Here is a 20,225-nt window from a genome sequence, read left to right on the forward strand (position 1 = left end):
GCAGCCAGACGCTGCACCTGGACCCGGCCCGGCCGCCGATTGGACGGCTCGGCGTGACCCGGCTGTATCGCGAGACGAGATTGGCAGCGGCGGGGCCGCATGTGCCCCCGCGCTGGCTTTGTACGCCGAGCCGCCTGCCGGTCCTTTAACAATGGGCGGCGCGAGCGCCCCGGCGCTGGGCCCGAGCTGAGGCCGGCGCTTTGCGGCCGACTGTCCGCATCATGAGCGGGGCCGGCGTCCCCCGCACGCCGGCGGGGCTGGGGCTGTGAGGGCCGCGGTTCCGGGTAAGGGAGGCCGCCGTGGGGACCGGCAGGCCCGTGCTGGGCGCGGGGCACCGGACCCGCCCGGCCCGGCCTTTTGTTCGCCTTTCTGGGGCCGCGCGATCCCGTGCGCTGCTCTGGACGAGGTGGAGGCGGCCTGGGTGCGTGCCGGGCCCGGCGGGGGCCGCGGGGAGGCCCCCCGGGGGGGAACGAGTGCCCGAGCGGCTGCCGCTGGGACCCGGGGCCGGGCGGGTATTCGTCTGCTGGTTTATCCGCGGGAGGTTTTCGCCTCAAGGGATCTTCGATTGGTGTCAGTCTCTCTGCTACCCGGGGCCGGCGCTAGAATTCGAACCCGGGACGCGGGGAGCCCCCAGCCAGGCCTCCGCCTCCAGCTTCCCTTGCGCGCACCCCGGGCCGCACCTTGGGAACTCCAAGTTGGTCCCCTTTGCCCGGCACCCAGGCCGGCAGTTCTCAGCGCGAGCCCGCTCCTCCTGACTGGGTAGCTCGGGCCTTACGCGCGGCGTCGGGGAATTGGTTTGGACCGGTGCTGGCTTTAGGTCGAGTCCGGTGAAGAGGAGCAGCCACCCAGGGTGGCTTGAGGTCACACCCCTCGGGGAGGGGGCGCTGAGGGTCGTGTGGAAGGAGCCGGCCTTGACCGCGTCTGGGGTGTGTCTTACAGACTGAAGTTGCCGCGTCTGGCCAGGCGCGTCGCCGGGTCCCATGGAGCTGGAAGGGCAGTGGTGGCGGGGACAGCTGGCCGCCGACATTCATCAAGCGCTTCGATACAAGGTAATTTCGGTGCCCGATTTTTCCATTCAGTGTTTTGTGCCAGTTAGTATAAATCGCGGCTCCCTGGGAAGTCCGGTCACTAGTTTCCAGACCAGAAAAGGCGAGTTTGCTTATTTGCTCGAGGTTAATTAACTCCTGGGTTTCTTCCCTGGGATGTATCAGAAGAACCTGTAACTTAAGTGAGGGTGGAGCGTGGTATTTGGGAGAGGGAAAGTGGAACATGAATTTGATACTGTTTTTAAACAGATGTGTGTGCTGGCTTTTATTGGGCAGAGGAGCCCTCGTTCTGTAGTTGCTGTTGCGTTCCGCTGTTAGGTCACATCTGTACATAAATTCCCCAGCCTGTCCACTAACCTGCCTGCTATAAGACTTCGGACAAGTTACTTAATTTTCTCTTTCCCAATTTCCTCATCTGTAAAATGAATAATAATAGAATGAGGCTTGTGGGGAGATTGTGAAGATTAAATGAGTTGTTATTGTGTATGTGCTTTACAACAGTGCTTCGGGCATAGTAAGCCCTAAGAAAGAGGTGACTGTTGTTATTTTTCCCTGAGACACCTCCCCCCCCCCCGCCCCAGATTTGGGGGCTGTTCAAAATGCCTTAAGGTAGGAGTTAGCTGCTCCTTCCAGCTAACTGAAAGCAGAAAGTAGACTTTAATACATATTGCTGGGGAGGGGGGGTTCGGTGCAATTTTTTGGCACAATGCAAAGTCTGTGTATTGTTCTTAAGTTAACAGTTTTGCTCTTATGTCACATCTCAGTTTAACGGGTCATCTCTGCCTCTTTGATAACCAGAAGAGAGACCACATCCAAAACTGTCCCTAACTTAACTCAGTTTCACCCTGGATGGAGAGGGCCGTTTGTTATGTACAGAAAATGAGAAAGAAGCAAAACAACCGCCTCTTTAATAAAAGGGATACTGATGGAGCACCTGGGTGGCTCAGTCGGTTAAGCCTCGGACTTTGGCCTCAGGTCATGATCTCACAGTTCATGGGTTCAAGCCCCGCCTCAGATTCTGTGCTGACAGCTCAGAGCCTGGAGCCGGTTTCACATTCTGTGTATCTCACTCTATCTGGCCCTCCCCCACTTGTGCATTCTTTCTCTCTCTCAAAAATAAATAAGCATTTAAAAAAATAAAAGGGTTACTGACTGTTGGAGTTAAAGTTCCTGGGATGATAATGAACTTGTATCGTCAGTTTTTTTTTTTTTTTAAACCAGGTTAACTACATTAGAAAACCTAATTCCGACTTAAATTGTTACAACTGTACCTGTTTCTAAGGTTAGAGATTTTTTTTTTTTTTTTTACATTTATTCATTTCTGAGAGACAGACTGAGTACAAGTGGGGGAGGGGCAGAGAGGGAAGGAGACACAGAATCCGAAGCAGGCTCCAGGCTCTGAGCTGTCAGCACAGAGCCTGACGTGGGGCTTGAACTCACGAACCGTGAGATCATGACCTGAGCCAAAACCAAGAGACGCCTAACCAACTGAGCCACCTAGGCGCCCTTGGTCTTTTAGTTTTAAATGTTCTCCTTTTCTAAATGTCAGCCCTTTATCCCTCTGGTATGTGGTGAAATTAATTCTTTGATGTTAATGATACTTTTATTTTTTTAGTGACCTAAAACTCAAAAGATTTTCCTTAAAAGATTTCCATGGTATGGAAATTATGTGTAATTTTAATCCGAGTGATGACATTGAGTTAATTTTGTCAGTTGAGGTTGGAAGTGGATTTTTTCCAGCACGTTTGTAAAATACTTTGTGTATTAGGCTCTAAGGAGGATCAAAGGAATAAGACACAAGCCTGTATTAAAATTGCTTATGAACTATCGAACTATTGGAGCGTGGGGCCTGAGGGAATGCCACTGAAAGTTACCTTGGGTCACCTGTGGCGTGCTACCCTGGGTTGTCTTATTTTATCTTTAAGCCCTGTGTAAGCCACAATTGACACAATAGTCACACTTTGTGAAAAATTTATTAATCGGTAAATATGTTTATCGGTAAAACTTGAACCTTGTGGAACTGGAGAGACCCCTGTTTGCAGTATACTGAAGTCAAGAAAAGTTAAAATCAACTTTTCTTATAAAAAAATTAATTCTAGATTATTAATTTAGTGATTTAGTTGGATAGTCATGCTTATTTATTCAACATATATGAATACCTGCAATATACAAGGTACTATGCCAGGTGTTAGAATGGTAATAGTGGATGAGACAGACTTGTCTCTGCCTGTGTTAGGTCTAATCTCACATAACTCAGCATCTCAATTTAGCTCTTCCTTTGCACAATTGCCATTTAGACACAATGGAAGGAATTACCTGTTTAGATCCAAGGTGTGTGGAGTAATCGTTGCTTTGACCAGCAGCATTGCATCTACTAGGGAAGGGTAAAAATTACAGCAAATGGAAATTCCCTTCAACCCCAAATGCAGCTGTTCTGATTTTTTGTAAAATATAACTATTTTCTCCTCCACTTCCCCCCAAAAACCCTATAAAGCAGCTGTCTTCTTACACTTCTCATATTGTTATCTTCTCATATTGTTATGCAATGTATACTAAAATCCTAGGATGGCTGGGAAGTATTTTCAGGAGTGTCTATGACAGATGGGAACAATGCTAGCTTGTGAAAAACACTCCAAAAATATCCCACAGAGTTGTATTTACAGTTGTGAGTACTGCTTCTATGCCTTTATTTCCATCTTGGCTGGACAGTAGCCCGTTCTGAGAAAGGGATGGCATTTAGGATGGTGAATGGACTAGTACTTGAGACTGGAGATGGAGACGACTTGCTCAGGTCTCCGTGCTTTGGTCCCGTGACATCCTGAGAAGCAGACGGGAACAAGAGTGTAAAATTCTAGAGTATCAGGAATACACATTATTAAAAAAACTTGTAAAGCTGAGAGAAGCATAGGTCATTTTTTCATGCTTACATAACTGTAGTATCTGGATGAAGAAAACTGAATCTGACAGCCATCTGGTAAGCACTTGTAGTTTACCATTTAAAATGATATAAAGAGAATGTATTAGACACACTCTTAAAAATCTGTTGGTCCTTGGTGTTCTTGCCTTTGTTTTATCCACATTTAATAAGTTAACATAGTGAAAAATAAACTCCACCAAATAAAGTGTTTTCCAGCTATGTTTCCCAGTGAGTCTTTAAGACCTGTTCAAGCCTCTTTTAAAGAAAGCCTCCCCTGGCTTTGTTTTTTCCCAGCACTCCATCTCCTGAGCTGGGTTAGATCTTCTGTCTCTCTGTTCTGTAATAACTTGTGATTACTGTATTATATTCTAATAATCTTTGGTTTATTAGACTATAATATATATATATATATACATATATATATATATATGTATATATATATATAAATAGAGTTCCTGATATCAAGCCATCTTTGCATTCCTGGGATGTACTACAATTGATGATGATGTATTCTTTGGATATACTACTAAATTACATTGGCTAACATTTTGTCTAAAATTTTAGCTCTTATTGGTTAGGCAGATATGTAAGTTCCATTTTTGGTGTTTATTTATTGTAAAGTTTTTACAACATAAAATTTTAACTATTTTTAAGTGGATAGTTCAGTGACATTAGGTACATTTACATTGTGTTACTTTTACCTCTACATCTGTAGAACTTTTTCATCTTAAACTAAAATGCATTTTATCAATTCATATACTGAAGGGTTGTTTGTTTCTACCTTTTGGCTTTTGTGAATAATGCTGCTAACAATAGAGAGGTACAAATATGTGAGTCCCTACTTTCAGTTCTTTTTGGTGTATACCTAAAAGTGGAACTTCTGGATCATATAATAATTCTATGTTTAATTTTTTTGAGGAATTGTAATATCGTTATTCAGTGGCTGTACAATTTTATATTCCCACCATTCCAAAAGGGTTCCAATTTCTCCCATTCTTGTCACCACTTGTGTTCTGTTTTGGATTTTTTTGATAATAGCAATCCCAGTGGGTCTGAAGTGGTATCTCGTAATGGTTTTGATTTGCATTTCCCTAATGATTAATAATGTTGAGCATCTTTATATGTGTTTATTGGTCATTTATATATCTTTGGAGAAATGTTTTTTTTGTTTTTTTTTTTTAAACATTTATTTATTTTTGAGACAGAGAGAGAGAGAGAGAGCATGAACAGGGGAGGGTCAGAGAAAGAGGGAGACACAGAATCTGAAACAGGCTCCAGGCTCTGAGCTGTCAGCACAGAGCCCGATGCGGGGCTTGAACCCACGGACCGCGAGATCATGACCTGAGCCGAAGTCAGACGCTTAACCGACTGAGCCACCCAGGCGCCCCTGGAGAAATGTTTATTAAACCTTTTGCCCATCTTTAAGCAAGTTCTTTGTTGTTGGATTGCATATATAAAAGTTCTTTATATAATCTGCATATTAACCTTTTACCAGATATATGATTTGCAAATATTTTCTTCCATTCTGTGGATTGCCTGTTCACTCTGTTGAAAAGAGTGAACTTCGCACAAAATTTTTAAATTTTGATGTTTAATTGATCTTTTTTTTTTTTTTGCCTGTGGTTTTGAGGTCATATCTATGTAATTTCCTGCTATTGTGATACCTATTAGGTTTAATATTAGTATTATGCTGATCTCATGAAATGAATTTAGAACCTTTTTATCTTTCTGCTTTCTGTATGTTCTGGAAATACTTTAATAGTATAGAAAATTTCTAATTTTCGAAAAATGGTTCATGTAATTCTGAGATTGAACAGCGATGATGGGAAAAATTTTAGGTGTATGAAAAGGTAATGGCAAACGAGAGATCATAAAACTGCTCAAATGGAAACATGCTTAGAAGATACTAGTGGATGAATACTAGTCTCTACCTTCCACGTCTCTGCAAGTGTAATAGTATTTGACCTACTAGGAGCATATTCACTACCTGTTACCTTCTACCCCAAAGCTTTGAGCCTCCTAAAGGGGGTGTATATGTGTGGTGTGGTTGGGTTTTTGGTAGCAGAGTTTTTCTAAAAACACGTGGTAGGGAAAAAAGGATACAAAAATCTTGCTGGAATATATCCCTTCTATAATTAATGCATGAAACACCTATAACTTCTCACCTCACAGATGTTTAAAAATAAGGAGAAAAGTTTGGTTTTAGATTTTAAATGCCATTCATTATCTTTCCATTCAACTTTTTCAAATTTGTGTTTCCTTCAAGAAGTGTTTTAGGCACTTATAACACTAACATATTGGGGGCAAAAGTTGTCTTTGCATTGTAGGGATATTACTCCTACAGGCCATGTTAGACTAAATGTTGTTCCTCTTGATTTAGGAGCTGAAGTTGCCTTCCTACAAAGGCCAGTCCCCTCAACTAAGTCTCAGAAGGTATTTTGCTGACCTGATTGCCATTGTGAGCAATCGCTTCACTCTCTGCCCTTCTGCCCGACATCTGGCTGTCTATTTGCTGGACTTATTTATGGATCGGTATGACATCTCCATCCAGCAGCTGCATTTAGTTGCACTTTCCTGTCTGCTTCTAGCAAGTAAGTATGAACCTCATCTGCATGACTAGAAGTTTCCATTGTTTGGAATAAAATAAATTCATATAGAGGTCAGTGAAACATCACCAAATTGCATTCATTCCAGTTTACTAATATCAGAAAGTTTATGTTGAAAGTGCTTCTTGGCATAATCATTCTTAACTAGACATTAAAAGACTAGCTCTGAAGTCTTTTAAAAAGTTATGTGCTTAAGCCCTACATCCTGAAGATTCTGATACAAATGTCTAGGCCACTCCAGATTTATTGACTTAGAATCTGTATCATGGGGCTTGAGTTCCAAAGCTGATTCTGATGTACCTTTCCATTTGAGAACCATTGCCTTAGGCTTCTCAACCAGGAAAAACTGACCCACAGTAAATAGTTGGCATTGGGTAGAGACAGTTTTGGTTGTCGTCACAACCTGGGAGGGTGCTACTAGCCTCTAGTAAGTAGAGGGCTCTAGTAAGTAGAGGGTGCTACTAAGTATCTACGACGCACAAGGCAGCCCCCCCCCCCCCCCCGGCCCCGTAAAGAATTTCTGGCCCCAAATGTCAGTGGAACTGAGGTTGAGAAACTCTGTCCAAAAGGTACTATAGTCTTGTGTTGTTAGAATACCTTCTACTGACTACATAATGAGTTGACTTAATGAACTGAAGGTTCACAGGCAGCTTCTACAAATGGGGAAGACTGTTTTTGCAATAGGCCTGGCTCAGTGGTGGCCTGCAGGGTAGACTCTGATAAATCCTGTTTGTTACCTGATGAAGAATGTACTGGTGGGTCTTTTGGTGGCTCTTTCTCTTAGTTTCTTCCTGTAATTCATTTCATTGTTAGTATCTTGACTGAAGAGAAAGAGGGTGAGTAAAGGAATTAAAATTGGGTTTTTCTTTTAGTAATGTCATTTACAGTAGAAATGTAATCCCCACTTCAGAGTACTTTGTAGTAATACCTACTGCCTTCATTTCTAACCCCCTCTTGAGGGTTTGGGATCTTATGTGGGTGCTGTCTAAGGAACATTCCCCCTACATGCTACCACCAGAGTTCTTTGTAGAACAGTTTTGTGCTTTGACTGAAAGTAAACCTAAAACCAAATGCAGGCCTTGTGATACCACTTCTGGCACTAATTTCTTCTCAGATTTTCATTTTCTTTTTCTTTTTCTATTCTTACTACTATTCCTTTGATCTGATAACCTCCTGCGTATTTCAGATTCTTTGTGGACCACATTTCATATAAATAAACACAGCCCCGGGGGTGACGTAGCACTCTTTGTGGGTTAAGGTAGAAACTCTTTAATGTAACACTTAGAACCTTGCATCTGGTCCCAGCCACCTTTCCAGTCTTATCTTCCCTCCCTGTTCCCATACACCTTGAGCCAAATTCTTACCGGAATACTATTTTCTGAAAATCTATATTTCTCCTTTAATCTGTTGTCCTCTATGATCCAGACACATCACCTGCTCCTCTCCCCTCTATCCAGAATGCTGGAGAGGTAATACTTGTACATTTATAATTAACCTTTAATTTAACCTTTAATTAAAGTTTCATTCTCATAAGCAATCTCGTGTACAATTCTGTATGTGTTTCATCACTGGCTGTGAAGCCCTTTGTGCTTTCATAGTTGGCATAGGATTAGAAAAACCCACACTTGATACATTGGATGTGTGAGGATTCACAAATGGAATGGCTTCTTATCCTACAAAATGTTAGTTTATAATAGGATCAGTTTATAATAGACACTGGAAATCACATATGCAAGTTAGGTTATTTTTAAAACTTAGTATCGTTCGTGAAAAATGATATTGCCTGTTGTGGCCATCACTGCTTTTACCACTACCAAACCTCATCTTGCTTTATGCCTGAGATTCTTAAGATGTGGTGGAAACCAAGTAGGAGATTATTCCTGGTGAACTGACTTACATTTGTGACTTACTTGACTTTACTTAGTGGTAACTTATCAAATGAATTAGGAGTTACTCAACTAGATATTCTTAAACTACATGTTATTGCTAAAGTTTCCTGGGGATTCTAGTTGCCTAATCTAAGATTTCTGGCCACCATGCAGTGGTTAGCATTGGTGCCAAGTTCTTGAAATTTCCACAATTTGGGGAAAAGATACTTTATTTGTGCACCATCTTAGGTTGATTGAAATGGAGCTTTTAATTGTTCTCGTTTTTTTAATTATCTCTTACTGTTTAAGATTATGATCAACTTATTGAAGATGATTTTTGCACATTTTCAAGGAACTAGGCTTTAGGATTTGTATTCCTGTGGCTTAAATATGAATTGTTGATCAGCTATTGCTGAGCGTCAGATACCTCCTCCCTTTGTTCTGCTGGCATCCCCTAACCTCTCTTTGCCGAAAGAGAGGAATTGTTTTTACATTATTCCTTTTCCTCTGGATAGTGAAGAGAGTGAGATAGGTATCCCCCAGGGTCTCAGCCCCTCCAAGTAGGCAGTGGTCAAGAGTTTAAGCTGCTGGCTGTATCCTTGGGTCAGGAATCAAAGAGACCCTTAGTAGTCTGTCTCTACTCTGTAGGTTTGCTGCTACAAAAGTACTTAGGATGCGTATAAACTGGTAGCCTATTTTTAGTATCTGGTGTCTGTTTTTAATTTGTGGAGTACATTCTAGTGTTTCTTAACATTCTTACACTTTTCTTATCTTTGGCAGCTCTCCAGTTAGGTTTCATAAACTTTATTTAAGTCCTGCTTCTCTCCTCCCAGAGTGATTGAACTCTGTATGCTCGCCTTCCCCATCTGCTCCCTGCTTTAGGGTGAGCAGCCTGTTGCGTACAAGTGGAGAACAGCTTGCAGCTGACAGGACTGGGGGACGGTGGATTCTGCTTATTAAATAGGATGGGAGGCTGTCAGTAGTTTGGCCAAAGATGGAGCACAGCTTGTGAGTTCCAGGTAATATCTGTACCCAGCTGCCTGTATGTCTGCACTGTTGGAGCTGGGAAGAAAGGTCCGACAGGCTGTCTCTGATGAAAGAGCGAGCCGTATGGTGTTTTAGAGTAGGGATTACGGTGGTGAATTTCCTAGGTTTGAATCTGTTGTCAGCAATATGCATTTCAACAACCCTTAAGTCTAAAGTTACTTGTCTGTAGAATGAAAATAAAGACACTTAACTGACAGAGTTGTTGTGAGGATCAAGTAGGGTAAGATGTTTAAAAACACATAGGAAATTGAAACATAAATGTTAGCATCATAGTGATTAATTCTTCTATAAAGTCTTCTATAATCTTTAGTCTGACTCCCTAGCTCTAAAGATTCTGGCTCTTTCCAGAAAAGTCTGTGCTTCATCCTGGAAAATTCTTAAATTCTAACTCTTTGTCTTGTATACCCTGGCTTCCCTTGGCTTCTGTGATCAGCATTGAACTTGTAGAGAGCACGGAAGCAGTCTTGGATATGAGGCTTTTGATAATTTGGTCAAGGTCTTGTGTAACTAAGAAATGATCTCAAAATCAGGATGAAGCCAAAAGTAAGATAGGCTATTAGTAGTGAAAATCTGTGACAAATGCTTATTTCTCCTTGCTTACCAGTAATGGGTTGACAAAACTTTTTAATTGGTTATCTGAAAAGTGAAAATTTTACTTCCTAGTTGACTTGATTTACATCTTTTTAATGCAAATAGTTAAATATGAATAGAACCTTTTTTTAAATAGGAATAGAACTTTTTTTTCCCCCCTATGAATTGCCTCTTCCTGTTCCTTACTTGGTTTTTCTCTTAGATTGGTAGTCTAACAAATTTGTGAAAATTCTTAGTATGTATCAAAGATGACTTTTTTCATGCTCAATAATAAAAGAATCGAAATGTCCATTGGCAGAGTATACAGTGACATAGGATCCTGGCTCCTTCTGCCATGTACCTACCTTTCACTGCTGGCTTTGAAAATGTGCTGGTTTCCATAGCTGATCTGAGCATTTCCTATAAAGGAAAGAAAGTCCGATGTTTTGTTTCTGTGGCGTCTAATTCTTTATTTTCTGGGAAGCAGATGTGAATTTCCTGTGCCCTTATTTCCTGTTTGGGGCCTTTATCAATATAATCACATGGCTTCTGGTATTTCCTTTCAATTGAAGAAACTGATCTTTGTGATCTGTATGTGGTATTGCAGATAAGTAGATTTAAAATATCCATGCACATAGCTTTGAGCACAACAAAAATGATGGTTATGAATGCAGGTACTCACTGACGCTGTCACACATTTTTAAGTCTTTTAGTATCTATGTATCGGAGTATATCACTATATATAATGAAAAAGTTCCAAAAAACTTAAGCCTGAATAAAATCCCAAGTATAGTCATTATGCAGTACACAGGTTGTTTTTAACTTTGCAAGTCAAGGTACAAAGGCTTTCTTTTTACACTTGTAACCGCCAAGTACTTTATAAATACAGAAACCCCATAGATTTTTAATAATACAGAATTCTGTCTATTTTGATAGTTGTTGTCCCCATATAACCTAGTGCAATACTTTGATCTAGAAGTACAGATTTGGGAATTCAAACATAAGTCTTCCTTTTGGCTTCCATTTTTGGTTTGGTTCAGCTTACTTGACCTTGAATGAATCAGCCAACCTCATTGCCTTCGTTTTTTGAGCTTTGAAATTGGTCTTATACAATTTTGTTTTCAGTGTTGAAAGTTTCAAAGAAATAATATGAAACATTCTTGATCCTTGAATTAAACAGTGAGTTATAGTGTATTAATGTCTTCAAAGGAACTTCAAGCATGATGTAAATAAACACATTAATTTTTATGATATTCCTTTGAAGTACACTGAGGGTGTTGCTGTTGCTACACAAATGGCAGGGTACTTTGAAAACCTTAATGATTCATCCAGAGGGATTGAACTAAATTCCTGGGACACTCTCCACTCTGACAGTGGAGAACAGTGGGTTCCTTTCCCGTATCTTTATGCAGTGATGATGCTGGATGACCAGCTTGTAAAGATCACTTTTGTGCTCTCAGCCCTACTGAGTATATCATTGGAAACACTTGTGAAATTCATCTGTATGTGATTTGAATTGGGAGGGGCTATCTAGATTCTTTCAAAGTCTGAATTGTACATGGTTTTTTGATCACCTCCTACCTGTAGCAATATATAGTAAAGAGTAATATAGATCTTAAGATGCTCAAAATTTCTGAGGCAGGAGAAAAATTCTCTTTGGATTTCACCTCTTCATTAAGTCATGAGCTTTGACTCACCTGGCATAGGAGACAAAACCTACCCCAGGTCCCCTCCCCCTTAAGCCAGACCCAAGGGAGCCAGCAGTACTTTTTCCCCAGCCCTGGGCGGACAGACTTGAATAGCACCACTGAGACCGGTCTGCTGAACATCTGGGCTGGTGACCATTACCATTTGTTGTAGCACCTCCAACACGTGATATAAACCCATCCTTTCTTGGAAAAGAAACTTCACAGAGAAGCTCGTGTGGTTTCTATTGCTTTGACAATCTTTCTGGCTCTTCTCCAAAACATGTTTTTAAATGGATAAAATAAAATTACAAGATTTCCAAAGAAATCAAATATGTTGAAATAGTTCTCAAAATAGTAAAACAAAAAATTCTGTATAGTAATATGTAACATAGTCTAACAACTATAATTTTGAACAAGTATAAAAGCTTTTGTGAGAAATCTATATGATAGATTGTATTGCATACAATACAATTAGAAATAATTGCAATATTATATGACTGTTTTAATGTAAAATAGAACATAATAGTAGAAGGTAGAAGGCTTTAGTTAATAATTTCCTGTCTTCTGTGGACCACCATGGAACAAACCCAGAGAGATTTGAAGACAATTCTTTGGTTCTAATGCTGCATCTTGAAAACCATACTGGTACTGGATAGTTTGAATTTTTTCCAGCCATAAGTTCTAGAGATACCTAAAATGAATGATTTATATACAGTAAATTAAAGTGTAAGATGGTACATTAATAATCTGTAGAAACATTATTCTGGGGCTGGAGAGGGAATTCTGTTCCTCAGCTGTACATTTAGATGAGTATTTCCTGAAAAGAAGTTTATGCCTTAGAATAATAAAGTACAGCCATCAGAATGTCTACTCCTACTTTGTAAGGGGATACAAAAGTAAATATAAAGTATTCTCCTGTTCCTTTTTTGGTAAGAGACTTACCTAGGTTTTGTTTGAATTCAGAAGAGGAGGCTTTTCAGTGTAATGAGAATGCTTCTTAGATATTCACCCAGTTTTTTCTCTCACTGTCTCTCTGGAATTGAGATTGTTCTGAAAATAAGCCAGAATGAAACACTTGAAGTTTTTATGTATTTATTTTTGGCAGAGAGATGTAGAGAGCAGGGGAGGGACAGAGAGAGGCTCCCAAGTAGGCTCCACCTGTCGGCACAGGGCCCAATGCGGGGCTTGATTTCACAAACTGTGATATCATGACCTGAGCCGAAACCAAGAGCTGGACACTTAACCGACTCAGCCACCCAGGTGCCCCCTGAAGCTTAGCTATTTTGATTTCAGATAACTCCGTGGCATGAAATTCTTTAAACTTTCTTCTTCTAAAATAAAAGCCTGTTCTCCCACTGACCACTGCTGTTCCCCCCTTGCCAAAAGAAGTTTCCTGGAAAAGATTGTGCTGGTGATTTAAGAGTTATTTTTTCATTGGCACATATGACTATTTTCATTATACAGTATGACATAGATCAGAATGTTTACATGTTCCATTTTTTGTTTAGAGGCGGGTAAGGAGTAAGGGATGGAGGCACCAGGAGAGAATACTGCAAAATATGAGAACCAGAGTTCTGGCACACTTGTTTCTGCCCAAGAGAGGAGAAAGAATGTCTTTGGATCTAAGTCTTTGCAGTAAGACAGCAAATCCCACTGAAGTGACCAGACCTATAATGATCACTTGTATAACATTTTGTCTCTCTGTCTTACCCCTCCCCCCTTTTCTTATAAGGTAAATTCGAAGAAAAAGAAGATAGTGTGCCTAAGCTGGAACAGCTCAACAGCCTGGGTTGTATGACTAACATGAATCTAGTATTAACAAAGCAAAATTTGCTACATATGGAACTGTTATTATTAGAAACCTTTCAGTGGAACCTCTGCCTTCCAACAGCTGCCCATTTCATTGAGTATTATCTCTCAGAAGCAGTACACGAAACAGATCTTCATGATGGCTGGCCAATGATTTGCTTGGAAAAAACTAAACTCTACATGGCCAAGTATGCAGATTACTTCCTGGAAGTATCTTTGCAAGGTGAGTCATTGTGGACGCCAGTAAGTGACTTGTGAGCTTGTAACTTGTGTATTCTGTTGCTTAAGTTCATTTTTGATGTCTCCACAGATTATGCCTTTCTAAATTATGCACCTTCTTTAGTAGCTGCTGCGTGTGTGGCTTCTTCAAGGATTATACTTCGTCTTTCTCCAACGTGGCCTACAAGATTGCATCGTCTTACTGCTTACTCCTGGGATTTTTTAGTGCAGTGCATTGAACGGCTATTGATGTAAGCCTCCTTACCTCGTGTTTGTGATTTCTCAATACTTTTCTTCATGTACAAGGCCATAAAAAGAACTTCCTTTTTTTTAAATGTTTATTTTTGACAGAGAGACAGAGTGTGAGCGGGGGAGGGGCAGAGAGAGAGGGAGACACAGAATCCCAAGCTGGCTCCATGCTCTGAGCTGTCAGCACAGAGCCCAACGCGGGGCTCAAACCCACAAACCACAAGATCATGACCTGAGCCAAAATCAGACGTTTAACTGACTGAGCCCCCCAGGTGTCCCTCTGAAAAGAACTTCTTAAAAGCACAGAGCTTTTAGGATTTTGGCTCTGACAGTTACTAGCTGCCATGAGCAAGCCATTTTATGATTAGTACTTGGCAGAAAGCTGTACTTTAGCTGTTTTCCAGTGAGAGGCTGTCATTGCTGTCATGATTTGGGGTACATGATAAGGAAAGGAGCTGCTCTTACGTGAGCTCACAACTCATCAGTCCAGGCAAATCTTGCCCTTTTGCCCACTTCCACATCTTGAAATTGTAGGGCCACCAGATGTCACCAAAGTGGCAGCCACGTTTAAGTGCTTATTGTGGAAATATTTCCCAAGCTGGAAATAGGCCTCAGAGCTACCAGCAGCCAATTCCCAAGGTTTGTGTCAAAGGAAGGAGCTTTTAGAAGGATAAGAGTAAAATCTCACTGTTGTTAAAATTATGGTTACAGTGACTGCTACCTGGGCAGTGGGGCAGTCCATGGAGTCAACTGTTGAAGAGTTGAAGTAACATTATAATTTTTTTTTTCAGTGTTTGTTTGTTTTTGAGAGAGAGACAGAGCATGAGCCAGGGAAGGGGCAGAGAGAGGGAGACACGGAATCCAAAGCAAGCTTCAGGCCCCGAGCTGCCAGTGCAGAGCCCAATGGGGGGCTTAAACTCAACGACTGCAAAATCACGACCTGAGCCAAAGTCGGATGCTTAACCGACTGAGCCACTCAGGTGCCCCGAATTGAAGTAGTAGTATTGACATTTTTCTTTCTCTCTACGCAGCGCTCATGATAATGATGTGAAAGAGGCAAACAAACAGAGAGGACAGGCAGGATCCCAGCCAGCACAGCTGAGTGTGTTCCCGTCAGCTTCTCAGCCCTCGCGGCCAGTTCACTTTCAGCAGCCTCAGTATCTCCATCAGACGCATCAGACCTCACTGCAGTATCGCCATCCTGTAGCGGAACAACCAAGCTGTCAGCAGATTGTATCCACCACACACACCTCATCTTACACACTACAGACGTGTCCTGCTGGCTTCCAAACTAGTGTTCAGGGCCTTGGGCATGTGCAGACTGGTGTTGGGATGTCACTGGCAATACCAGTAGAAGTTAAGCCCTGTCTGAATGTTTCTTATAACCGGAGTTATCAGATAAATGAACATTACCCTTGCATTACTCCATGCTTTGAAAGGTGATTTTATGTGAAGGTAATACCTGACCCAGACTGTTTGTGACTTGAAGCTCTGGGGCAAGCTTTTTGTAAACTTCTCTTCAAAAGGAAAGGGATCCAGATTGCATCAGAACTCTTCAGATACCAGCATCTGCTAGGAAGACTGAAAATCCCTTTCAGTGCGCCACGAACACCTGGGAGGACCGAACAAACACCGCAAACACTTTAACAGTATGTATATCAAATCCTGTTAAAACACATCCCTATAATGACAAAAATTTTCAAGCCCTGGCTGATGGTCCAAATATTTCAAAAATATTCACTACAACAAAATTTGGACAGACTCCAAATCGCCATTTTGAGATTGGCCTGCGGTGGGCTCTGGGCCCAGTGTTGGCTTATATGTCAGAGACTAATGTTTATCTGTGGACTTGCCAAATGGTCTTTTTATGAAGGAAAGTTACAGTATTAATTTTTGAAGAAGTCCTTTTTTTTTTTTTTTTATTCTGCAGTTTTGAGTTCCATTTTTGATCCACAAATGAATTTTTTACTATGTTTAAACTCATGAATTGCTATTCTATACCAATCTGCAGTAAAAGAAAAAAAATTTTTTTTAGATGATTCTATATAACTTCCTATCACAATATAAGTATCTGGATTCATGTACTAAGTAAGATTAAGGATGGATTAGATCTCTTAAAATCATGGTCATAAGTTTTTCTTATTTTTTCCCCCTAAGTGATCAACCTCATATCTTTAGAATTAAAACACATTTAACTCAGGGAATTTGTACTACTTGGAAACACTTAACTGTAATGCAACATGTTTTGGGAATGTTATAGTATGAACTACCTTTATAACATAGGTTAAAATACTCTTGCTAGGATGTGTTTTCAAATGAGAACATAATTGTAGCGTAGAACGAATGAAGTGGTTCCTGTCATTCATGATACATACAGCGGTTTTGCATTTCTCGGTGCAATCAATGATTTATACTCAGAATTGATGTTACTCTAGAGGTTTTTTCAAAGGAAGGCTTGGCTGTAAACTGTCAGTACTAGAATGAAGTCCTGTAGGTTTATTTTGAAATGGAATGTGGCCAGGGTAGTTCTCAGGTTGTGCTAGAGCAGCACTTTGTTACGTGGAAGACAAGTTTTATAAGCAGCCTTTCAATCCAGCCAGTCAGTGTAAGCAGGCAAAGGAACTGATGACTAAATTTCAGTAGCCACTTTCATTACATCAGCCCCAGAACTGCCCTGGGACATTTCACTGTATTGGTCATGAGTGAAAACAGCAATAATAAGTCATTACAGCAAGGGCAATTTGGGGGAAAGAATTCAGAGGGAATAAAACGTAAAAAGAAAGAAAGCATTGTAATAACTGAAACTGTATACATTGTGCTCTTATCTGTGGGAGAACAGAGATTTGGTGGAGGGAAGCTTTCTGATTTAAAAATTAGTAAGGTGTGTCTTTTTGTTTTGTGTGTGTGTGTGTGTGTGTGTGTGTGCGTGTGTGTGTTTTTTTAAAGATAGCACTTGAATAGAAGGGAAATTGCATGGCAGGTATGTGACTGCCACAATATGCATTGAAGACAATATTATAAATGTGTTGTGGGTATGCAGCAGGAGTCTCAGTAATCAAGCCAATGGCTTTTGTTAGGAAAGGAAGGGACTCAACGCAGTAGTGGACTGATCCAGATGGCTCCAGTGGATAAATGTGGGTGGGTGGCTTCTGCCAGCATGAATTCTTAGAGAATGTCCTTTCCTTAAAAGAATGGTAACTTGTATAATAGAGTACATAGGGCATGATGTGAATTTATTAGTCTGGTAGATTAAAAACCACTCAGGTAAGAACACTCACTCATGGCAGTTTTGAAGCATGAAAATTGTTTTCTGAAAGTATCATCACTTTTCCTCTAGAAGGCTGCTAATTGGATTTTGGTAGTTCTTACCTCAAGTGAGCTTGAATTATTTGGGGGAAAGTGGGTTCAAAAGAGAAGATATCTTTCACATTCAGAACCCAGCACCTGGAGTCCGATTTTCAGTATTTTAACTACCTCAATAATGCTATGAATGTAAGATACTGGGATAGAGATCCCAACTTGAAACAACAGCCGGTGCCTATGGTAATTTAATGTCTTGTCAAATGCTTTTATTGATTGGTTTAAATGTCATTCTTGTTATAGAAGAATATGCCTTTTTAAAAAACTTATAACACTTTCCCAGTTTATATTTAAAAAAACTAAACACTGGATTAATTTGGGGGGGGGGGTAGAATAAAATAATTAATTGGTTACTATTGCTGCATACCCAGGATGGGGTGGGTGGGGTGATTGGAGAATCAGAACTATTTTTAAAACATTAGGTTTCAATATAAATACAACTCACAACTGCTAGCCTTGGGGGACGGGGGTGGGGGGAGTTGTATGGGTTTTGTTTTGTTTAATTTATTGGTTAGTCTTTAAAGTAGGTCTTTTTTCTTTCTTTTTTTTTTTTTTTTTTGAGATTACTGGACCATCATTAAATGTGTACTGTGAAGAGATTAATGATATGTATAAAGGGCTTTACCAAAGTCCACTAAATAAACACTACTCAAGTACAGACTGCAAACCAAAATGTATCTGTGTTGTGACATTAATTGCAAATAGCGAGTATGGTGCTAAATTCTACACCAATGGAATTAGATGAGTGCTATGCACTTAATTTTAAAATAAATCTAGTTTTCAGTAAAAATGGCTTTAGTGTTTTGTTTTAAATATAAATTTGGTATATATTTGTAGTTTCAGTGAACCATGTCATCGTATTAGTCAGACTTGGAATCCTAATTATATTTACTAAAAGCCATCCAGATGTAGAGTATAACCAAAGTGGTAGGAAACATTTGTGTAGTAATTATGTATTCCATACTGAGCATCAAAGCCCACAAAAGTATATCGCACGCAGCTTTTGGACTTTTGAGCTTAAAATCAGTTAGTGTATTAACAATCGCAGCTTCTAATTTATTAAACAACACATACTTCAGAAAATTTGAAATCTGATCTCAGAAAAGTAGGGACACAAAACAGTCAAGGATGTGAGAGGGAGCAGGGTCAACAGTGAGTGATAGTGGTCTGTTCACCTAAATATATCTTTTGCCACTTAATTGAACTTAAAACTCAGGTAGAAATTGTTTTGAAGAGTAAAATTTTAACAGGTTTGTATGTGTGGATTAAGAATTTCCGGGGCGCCTGGGTGGCGCAGTCGGTTAAGCGTCCGACTTCAGCCAGGTCACGATCTCGCGGCCCGTGAGTTCGAGCCCCGCGTCAGGCTCTGGGCTGATGGCTCGGAGCCTGGAGCCTGTTTCCGATTCTGTGTCTCCCTCTCTCTCTGCCCCTCCCCCGTTCATGCTCTGTCTCTCTCTGTCCCAAAAATAAATAAAAAACGTTGGAAAAAAAAAAAAAAAAAAAAAAGAATTTCCACTCCTAGGGGCTCCTGGGTGGCTCACTCAGTTGAGCATCTGACTTCAAGTTGGGTAATGATCTCACGGTCTGTGAGTTCAAACCCCACGTTGGGCTCTGTTCTGACAGCTTGGAGCCTGGAGCCTGCTTCGGATTCTGTGTCTCCCTCTCTCTCTGCCCCTCCTCTGGTTGCACCCTGTCTCTCTCAAAAATAAACATTAAAAAAATGAGAGGAGTATATATTATTTATTTCCCCACTGCTGTTAAGAACAAAAGATTGTAAAAACCTAAATGTCCATCAATAGGGGACTTTGTTTTACTATTACAGTGACATGTAAAAAGAACAAAGTATTACTATAAGCTGATATGGGCAATCTCCAGGATATATCAAAGCAAAGGTAATGCTACCATTATGCTAATACTTACAGAGTAAGTAAGAAATAAGTAAGGCTTATTTGTCTATTGATGTTCATGGTCATTTGTGGTTTTCTCATCGGTCAATATGGAAAACTTGGAAAATAAAAAATATAAAGCAAAATGGCATAATTTCTCTTGGCACTTTTCCTATATGTATACATATATATACATATATATTTACATAATTGGCATGTTGAATATGTAACTTTGTACTCCACAATATATCAACAACATTTTTCATGAAATTAAAATACATCCAAATTAAAGTATATATGTTAGAAGGGTTGTTAGTATTCAATTATATGAATACAATATATTTTAACCATTTTCCAATGTTTTGAAATGATTAATAAACTAATGAACATGTATTTTACCACTTTCCCAACAATGACCAGGGTGTGTGGGTTATAAGGCTTAAGAGTGTATCTCAGAGACCAAAGATCTAGATTGCTCTCCCAGGAATATTCTTTCTCTTGTATGAAAGCAACTAAGAATATAACAGAAAGAACGAAATATTTGCATAAACAGTCACATGATTTCTGCAGTACCTTTTCCTCTAAAGCCCATCCACTAGGGATCAAGGAGTGTACTTATGACCAGAAAGCAACAGGTGTTATGAGTAGAGGTACCCCAATATCCAAACTGTTTCAAGTATAATTAGTGTAAAAGGACATAATTATATTAATTGTATTACATTAATGTATTACACTTAATGTCTATATCAGTGTATGCATTTATTATATTTTTAATGTTTACTTATTTTTGAGAGAGACAGAGCGTGAGCAGGGAAGGGGCAGAGAGAGAGAGAGACACAGAACTCAAAGCGAGCTCAAGGCTGGACGCTGGCAGCACAGAACCTGACGCGAGGCTTGAATTCACAAACTGAGATCATGACCTGAGCTAAAGTCAGATGCCTAACTGACTGAGCCACCCAG

The 20,225-nt window shown here is 40.3% G+C and overlaps 1 protein-coding gene across 5 annotated transcripts; it reads left to right on the forward strand.

The window, feature by feature from the left end:
* The first annotated feature begins 145 nt into the window (after positions 1–145).
* Positions 146–18,169, forward strand: CCNJ (cyclin J). 5 transcript variants are annotated; one of them, XM_019445222.2, is made up of 6 exons: positions 146–421; positions 940–1,049; positions 6,344–6,554; positions 13,475–13,774; positions 13,862–14,021; positions 15,051–18,169. In XM_019445222.2, exons 2-6 carry the CDS (start codon positions 981–983, stop codon positions 15,460–15,462), a joined length of 1,152 nt encoding a protein of 383 aa, XP_019300767.1. In that variant the 5' UTR covers positions 146–421; positions 940–980; the 3' UTR covers positions 15,463–18,169. The 5 variants fall into 5 exon arrangements, with proteins under 5 accessions (XP_019300767.1, XP_019300768.1, XP_019300769.1 ...); XM_019445223.2 differs by having other exon boundaries at positions 152–284; positions 13,895–14,021; XM_019445224.2 differs by having other exon boundaries at positions 152–284; positions 13,898–14,021.
* Positions 18,170–20,225: the final 2,056 nt, after the last annotated feature.

This window comes from Panthera pardus, unplaced genomic scaffold (genome assembly GCF_024362965.1).
Source record: "Panthera pardus isolate Hobbes unplaced genomic scaffold, ASM2436296v1 HiC_scaffold_22, whole genome shotgun sequence".
In the NCBI taxonomy this organism is placed as follows: Eukaryota; Metazoa; Chordata; class Mammalia; order Carnivora; family Felidae; genus Panthera; species Panthera pardus.

Bases quoted from the DNA above. Each gene is read 5' to 3' on its own strand.
- CCNJ (XM_019445222.2), top strand. From the start codon at position 981: ATGGAGCTGGAAGGGCAGTGGTGGCGGGGACAGCTGGCCGCCGACATT. The intron at 13,775-13,861 runs GTGAGTCATTGT...ATGTCTCCACAG, and splicing joins CCTGGAAGTATCTTTGCAAG to ATTATGCCTTTCTAAATTAT. The intron at 14,022-15,050 runs GTAAGCCTCCTT...CTCTCTACGCAG, and splicing joins TGCATTGAACGGCTATTGAT to CGCTCATGATAATGATGTGA.